A 7908-nucleotide genomic window follows, 5' to 3' on the forward strand; every position below is an offset into this window, starting at 1 on the left:
GTTGTACTCTATTTAATGTGAAGATATTTTAGGAAAATAGCAATCTAAATTTACTTTTTCAACAAAGTTAATTACTTTTTCTTAAATTGTGTGAAAAAAGAAACAGGACTATCAAAATGGGACGGAGGGAGTAAAAAGTAATTGCTACTTTTATGTGGATTCAAAATTTGAATGTACAAGTCGTCTAAACAGATTTAATGACCACATGTTCAACAATTAATTAGCAAGCATAAATAATAGGATATACAATAAATTCATAACATAAGTTGATGGAAAATAAAAAGTATATCTGTATCATCATCATGTAATAAAGCATCAATCCCCTTATGGTGTTAACAATTTTTGTCACTTTTTGTAATAAGATTTTTACCTCTCAAAATTTACCACAAACACATACTACCTCCGTTATTAACCATGTCTTCCAAGGCCAAAAAAGTACAAAAGGAAAATTTTATTTTGATTTGATAGTTTTCTTATGGTAAATGAGTACACCCTACTTTCCTAAGTTTAAGCACACGACACGACCTTAACATGCCTCAAGTGATAGTAATTTTATAATGCACACTTGAGCACATACAATGGTCTTACTTTGCAATTGCATTAGTTGTCCACTTGTATTGGCTTCTAACTACACTACTTGGAACGTTCCACTAGTATGGATTTTTTGTTTTTTTAATTTTTTCCAACGGAAGACTCCGAGCTTTATAAGGGAGAGGAGGAAGGCGGAAAAAAAGAGGATTTGAAAGTTAAATTAGGAATCTCACAATCATTTGATCAATGTCTCTACTAGCTAAAATAGGTCTTAAGGACAATATAAATAGTTCAGTAATTTGGGCAAGATAAATTGTACTACCATGCTACTTATATACACCATCTTAAATTGAAAGTCAACTACATGCTCAAATTAGATGAAAACAATAGAGCAAATTGCACAAAAAATGTCACTAAACTATTGCAATGTACCGCTTTTGGTCACTAAACCTTTTTATTAGTCAAAAATGTCACTGAATCAGTAAATTTGTATTGTTTAGGTCACTTCTAACGGCATAAATAGATGGAGATATCTAAATGGTACAGATTTACTAGTTCAGTGACATTTTTGGCTAATAAAAAAATTTAGTGACCAAAAGCGGCACAGCAGGTACAATGTATCATACTTAATTTTACTTTGTGTACATATGTAAGTCAACTTTCTTCTTCTCAAAGCAATTGAAACTTGAAATTGCATCACATTTATCTTGTGCAAGTATTCTAGTTCAAGGCATAATCACAAAGACCAACAATGATCCTCAAATATTTTTGTAGAGAATAAAAGAGGCTTGGGCATTAATTTGTAGACATTAAGGCATGTCTATACAATTACTATGGGATATAAATTCTACAGTAAAAATTTAGACAAATAGCTGAAAAATTCACTTGTCAAATAAGGGCATAGCTGTGGATCATATTGCCATTGGAAGAAGAAAGAGAAAGAAGAAAAATGACTCTGCACCTAACATCATAATTCTTTCTCCCCTGTCATGTGAAGTTTGGTTAGTTCTCTTTCTTAGCTAAAGCACCATCATGTTGCCTCATGATTTTCCCCCTTAAAAATCTGCCAATTTTCAGAATCTCCTTTATAAATTAAAATTTTTGAACCCTCAAAAATATTTTAAAAAGTTTTATACAAAGTTTATATGTACAAAATTTGTCCCCTCAGTATAAATTTTCTGGTAACGTCCTTAACTACGTCAAAAGTTTAAAAAAAACACACACACACTCACACAGAAAATTAGCTCATAAATCGCTCTAATTAATTTTGCTTTTGGAAACATATTTAAAAAAAATATTGCTCTAATTATTGGTCATAAGGTATAAGTTGCATGGAAGGCTAGTCAAAGACTCAAAAGCAGTTGTGGCGTTCTTCTTTGTGCTAGGTTTGGTGAATGATTGACAATGAAAGGCAGAGTATTTTGGACAGTACGAAAGGGGTATAAAAATTGCCCGCAAGTCTTATTTAATAACTTCTGCAATTGTCGTAAATATATCCAAAGGAGCCTAAGAATTTTACTTTCTTAAATTTATTTTCTCGTTTTCAAATAACGTATAAGTATGTCAAGAAATTTAATTCTTTATTATGAATAAATCAAGCAATTGGCCATACTTCATATGATTTTCATATATGATAGAAAAGTTATGAAAACCATCTTGTATAATTTGCTATTTTATGAATGATAACAAAATGTTTAAGAAGAAAAACAAAAAGAGAAAAGAAAAATGTAAGGACACTGGGAACTCTTCCATAGCAAGAGACTAATAATTAGTTGACATACCTGATAAAATAGAAAAGTCAATTACAGAAAACCACCACCAAATTGCTATTCCAAATTATGATTTTTTTTTGAACGCTAAAAATTATGAACGCATTACCAAACTATTTATCAAAGCACTTGAAAATGCATATGAAAACCCCAAAATGAACAAAAGAAAATGACCCAAAAAAAAAAAAGAAGAAAGAAGAGGTGTTCTACTTCCTGTTTCCAACTACTATTCTATTAATTGACTAATTCTACCTGACATTATTCAGTTTCCAATTCAACTTTGACTTTTCGTTAATCTTACATATATAAAGCGTGGATAGGCTTGTGAACAGTGAAAAATGAGCCAGTTATCGCGTGATTCTTGTGGCTTTGAGGGGCTCTTTGGTCTTTTCCCATTTAGTGGCAATGCTTTTATCCGCTGGCTCTCTTGCATTGTAGCTTTGCTGGCCATTTTGCTTTTGTCTGCTGACTCTCCTCAATTGTAGCTTTGCTTTGTCCGCGTGGCTCTCCATTTTGATAGTCAGCAATTACTATTAGTTAGTGGGCGGTTGGTTTGGTCTTTTGCTGATGGGTGGCAGTGCATTTTGCTTTTGTCTGCTGGCTCTCTTGCATTGTAGCTTTGCTGGGCATTTTGCTTTTGTCTGCTGACTCTCCTCAATTGTAGCTTTGCTTTGTCCATGTGGCTCTCCATTTTGATAGTCAGCAATTACTATTAGTTAGTGGGCGGTTGGTCGGTCAGCTATATCCTTTCTTTTCTCCTAGCTTTTTTTCTTCTTCTTAGGTTCTGTTCTTCTTCTTAGTTTTGTTTAGCAGCTTAAGAAATGCCGTGGAAAGTTTTCTAAAGTTTCCTATTGACGCTTTATATATGTAAGATTTCATCTCACCTGTATGTTTGGTTTCCCAATCTCTTGTGTAATTACAGTTGCTTTGGCTCCCCAGGCTTCGCTGGAAATTCATTTTTGTTGCTGTGGTTCTTTTGTATGGTTCATTTTAGACGTTTGTTTGGTTTCCGCTTCAGCTGTGTATAATATGCTTTCAGAATGGGTCGAAATAGAGTATATGGAAGTTTGGAAGAGGCTCGTGCTGAGAAAAATCGAAGGAGCCGCGAGCAACGTGCTGCTGCTCGGCGTGAGACAAAGAATGATGCGCCATTAGGAGTGTGTACATTAGCTGTCACAGCTTTTAATATACATGACTCAAATGCTGTGAATCAGCCAAATATGGGTGTCATTGAATCTTCATTGGGTTCAGGCTCAATATTGCCATTTGCAGAGAACAATGCAGAGCACCTTCAAGCTGTATGTCTGTGCTTATTTTGAGCATGTCTCATGCAATATAAATTGTTGTTTAAATTTTTTGGAATAAATGTTAAATTATTTATGTTAACAGTGGTTTCGCCTAAGCATGCACTTTGGTAAAACAAACGAGTTTGACTTAGTTAAGCATACTAAACTCACAATCTTTAACTATGCTTTGGGTGTTTTAAAGGAAAATCAAGGAGATGTATCTAGGTCTACTGGTAATGGTGCTCGCGAGGTTCCGACAACTAATTCAGATGCCGGTGAATCATCTTTGCATAGGCGACGTCGACGTACAAGACGTTCTATGACTAATCCATTGAACACAATAATTACAGAGCCTGCAGTATTGCTCAGTAATGCAGAGCAATTTCCAACCGTATGTTTGTGCTTATTTTGAGCATCTTTCATGCAATAAGATTGTTGTTTAGACCCCTTGCAATAAATGTTAGACTACTTATATTACCGGTGGTTTTATCTAAGCATGTACTACGACTAGACTAACCAGTGGGTGAGATATTAATTTTTGTCTATTATAAGTCAGATTGGCTAATTTAGGCACACTGAATTCATCGTCCTTAAGTATGCTTTGGCTGGTTTGCAGGAAAATGAAGAAAATGTCTGTGCGTCTATTGCTGATGGTGCTAACGAGGTTTCATCAACTAATTTAGATGTTGGTGAACCATCATTGCGTAGGCAACGTCGGTCTAGAAAACCAGCTATAACTGATCCATTAGCTACAATAGCTACAGAACCTGCTGTATTGCCTGATGTTCCAAGTTGTCCGTATTGTCATGCAAAACGATTTCATCAGGAACCGCCTGGTTTTTGCTGTGCCTCCGGTGAGGTACAACTATTATCTACTGAGATGCCGAGAGAACTTATGCTATTATATATAGAAGACTCTGATGAGGCTGCTGAGTTTCGCAGATGTGTTAGAAGCTATAATAACATGTTTGCATTCACTTCGATTGGTATCCATCCTGATAAATCTTTGGCTGCAAACTACAATGGAGTTTATACATTTCGAATCCAGGGACAAATGTATCATTATATTAATCCACTTATTCCAGAGAATGGTGAGAAGCCACGGAACTTGCAACTTTACTTTGTTGACACTGACCATGAAACAACGCAGCGGCTCTCAATCTCAAGTAGATTTCAAGAAACACTGGTGACTAAGCTTGAGAAAATCTTAAAGATTAATCCTTACTCTGCATTTTTCCGAGGATTACAAGATTTGCCAGGCATAGATGATTATAAGATTGTACTTGACACCACGCCTCGGTTATGCCGTGATTTGTGTGAGCTTGAGGGGCGTTTTGGTCTTTTGCTGATGGGTGGCGGTGGCTCTGCTGGTATTTTGCTTTTGTCCGCTGGCTCTCTTGCATTGTAACTTTGCTCTGTCCGCGTGGCTCTCTTGCATTGTAGCTTTGCTGGCCATTTTGCTTTTGTCTGCTGACTCTCCTCAATTGTAGCTTTGCTTTGTCCGCGTGGCTCTCCATTTTGATAGTCAGCAATTACTATTAGTTAGTGGGCGGTTGGTCGGTCAGCAATATCCTTTCCTTTCTCTTAGCTTTTTTCTTCTTCTTAGGTTCTGTTCTTCTTCTTAGTTTTGTTGGAAAATCGCTCCTGTCCGGTGGTTTTGGCGGTCAGCAATTTCAGTCATTGCTGGCAGCAATTTTGGCGGTCAACAATTTCGGCTTTATTTCCTCTCATTCTTTTCTTGTCTTTCTTTACCAGGTGTCCAGGCGCGAGTTCATTCTTTTCTTGGCTTTCTTTACTGGGCGTTCAAGCAATTTTGGCGGTGAGTTGAACTGAATCCAGAGCGCACCGCTTCAGAGTTTTGCGCGCTTCTACTTTTCCTTATTGTTTTCTCGGTCTTGTTTCCTCTGTTTCTTTTCTTGGCCTTCTTTACCAGGTGTGTTTTTCCCGTTCCTCATTCTCCTGTCTTTTTCCTTTATTCTTTTCTTAGCATTCTCTGGCCAGTGCTTTTTCCTTCCCTTGTTTTCGTATTGAATTTTCTGAGGACGGCGATGATTCCTGATAGATAGTGTTGCTGTAGTTATGCCTTCTGTTACTGCTACTTCTTTGCTTTAATGCAGCTGCTACTTGGGTTAGGTATAGCTGCGGTGGATATTACTCAGTGTAACCTTGCGATATGTTTATTTGTTCTTCTTTGGCTGGAATTGGGGAACAATTGCTCTTTTTCTTATTAATGGAATGCGTTGATATAGCTGTAATAGTTATTATTCAATTAAATGTTAAGTTGTGTTTTTCGTTCCTTTTCTCTGTGCTGTAGATTAATGCCTTGAGAATGGGTCGGAATAGAGTATACGGAAGTTTGGAAGAGGCAATTAAACCAGAATTAACCATAAAACAGGTCTTTGCATAATTAATGCTTTTACAAATATCTTGAAATAATATTTCTTACTCCATTAAAACTTTTCCTATCAGAAATTAGCAGTGAGAATCCGAGTTCTGATATGAGTTCAGTGTTGCATGGATTGGACGATGAGTGGGGTACGGGGCTAACGAAGACAAGAGAAATAGGGGAATCTGTAAACCATTTGGCCTGACTCCTCAATGTGTTAATTCATTTTTTTAATGAAGCTGTTTAGACTTCACTAAGAGACATGAAAACTTACCGAGTGTTGTTTTGATCGGTTAAGTAAATTGTTATCGCAATACAAAGGTGAATCTCTTTTCCAGATTTATTTTCTTTAGAATTCATCATATGCTAATTTCCATTTCAGATTTATTTTATTTATGCTTTCCCACTACTTTCTTTATGAGACTGGGGATTGCCAAGTTTGTCGCATGAATCAGGAATATATTTTATACTAAAGGCAAAACGAAGGGCTCTAGGAAATGTCTGGTGTTTTGGCTGAGCATCATCCAGCGGTAGCTAATGCCCTGATCGTATGATTGTTGGGTAACGTGTTCGATGGTGTGAGTGCAGCAAAGGGTGTATGTTCCAGGAAGGGAAAAGGAGAAGCAAACTGTTGAGCTGGAGGTCTGCAATCAGGGAATGTTCAAAACCGAGTTGTGTAACAAATGGCAAGAGACCGGGGAATGTCCCTATGGAGAGAACTGCCAATTTGCTCATGGAATTAAGGAGCTGCGCCCTGTACTTCGCCACCCAAGGTACAAGACTGAGGTATGCCGCATGGAGTTGAACGGTGGACACCGATGATGAGGAGAAGCTTATCAAGTCCATGAACATCAGGCCCCTAAAGCTACTCAATCGTTAGGTCCATGATTATAACTCCCCTAAATGATGTTAGACAACTGCAAAGGTCTTGGCTGGTATGCAACAGTGTTTTTGTTCTTCAAAGTAAGCAATTGATTAATAGGCAATAAGGCTAAGGTCTACTGATGTGATAATACTAACTGCTTGATTAAAGAAAAAACTGTATGATCCGTAGTCAAGGAGATTAAAAGTAACATTTCTCGGCAGTGCACCTTTGATGAGTTACTGTGCATTGTTTGCAATCATACACCTGGCTAATACCATTGCAAACCACTGCCACGGCCTAACGTTTCCCTGCTGACTTTTTCTGTCGGTTGAATAATTCTCTATGCCCTCCAATTTTTCAAACTCATGCTCATTATAATAAAATACCAGGTCCTAACTACCTGACGCATAGCGTCAGGGCAGAATACCTAGTGAATTTCAATTCAGTTTGAAAATTTCTTACGAGACACCGGCTGCTGTTTGAAAATTAGGCCTTTTGACCTCAAAAGTCAACCTCAACATGGGTAAGAAATTTGATTAAGTTATATATATATATATATTAGGGAAGGGGCGGGACTTAGAAAGCGGGAGAGAATAAGAGAATTTGATCTCAAAACATTTAATTTCTGAAATTTCAACTTTAATCAATAGATTAAATCTTTATCGGCTATTGAAATTGCTGTTGTCGTGCTAGAAAGGTACTATAGTCGCACATTCAAATTTCACAATTGCTATCATAATTGAGGAATAGTAATGAGTTTGATTGAAAAATCCATAAAGTGTTTGGTAACTTTACGGTAATTGATTTTATTAGTAAACAAACAAATGCATAAGTAAATTGGCAGTAAATAAATAAAAAGTGAATTGGTAATTAATTATGAAACTCATAGAAGGGATCTATGACACCTATTAATTGATTTCGATTGATTTAACCAAACATCACAAAAATTGTATATGGGTATGATTGAAATAGAACACATTTCTTGGCTTGAAAATCTCCTCAACATCACAAAATTTGTACGTGGGGATGATTGAAATAGAACACATTTCTTGTTTTAACCTCACTTACTAA

The 7908-nt window shown here is 36.5% G+C and overlaps 1 protein-coding gene across 18 annotated transcripts; it reads left to right on the plus strand.

Moving 5' to 3' along the window:
- The first annotated feature begins 2685 nt into the window (after positions 1 to 2685).
- On the plus strand, positions 2686 to 7096 carry LOC113732830 (uncharacterized). 18 transcript variants are annotated; one of them, XR_011840928.1, is made up of 6 exons: positions 2688 to 3598; positions 3789 to 3977; positions 4203 to 4956; positions 5342 to 5405; positions 5901 to 6293; positions 6428 to 6589. XR_011840928.1 is itself a non-coding variant. In XM_072080862.1 (6 exons), exons 2-6 carry the CDS (start codon positions 3341 to 3343, stop codon positions 6775 to 6777), a joined length of 1482 nt encoding a protein of 493 aa, XP_071936963.1. In that variant the 5' UTR covers positions 2688 to 3167; positions 3240 to 3340; the 3' UTR covers positions 6778 to 7096. The 18 variants fall into 18 exon arrangements, 7 of the variants coding, with proteins under 7 accessions (XP_071936965.1, XP_071936963.1, XP_071936961.1 ...); XR_011840929.1 differs by having other exon boundaries at positions 6448 to 6589; XM_072080862.1 differs by lacking the exon at positions 5901 to 6293 and having other exon boundaries at positions 2688 to 3167; positions 3240 to 3598; positions 6561 to 7096.
- The last annotated feature ends 812 nt before the right edge of the window (positions 7097 to 7908 follow it).

This window comes from Coffea arabica, chromosome 2e (genome assembly GCF_036785885.1).
Source record: "Coffea arabica cultivar ET-39 chromosome 2e, Coffea Arabica ET-39 HiFi, whole genome shotgun sequence".
NCBI classification, from domain to species: domain Eukaryota; kingdom Viridiplantae; phylum Streptophyta; class Magnoliopsida; order Gentianales; family Rubiaceae; genus Coffea; species Coffea arabica.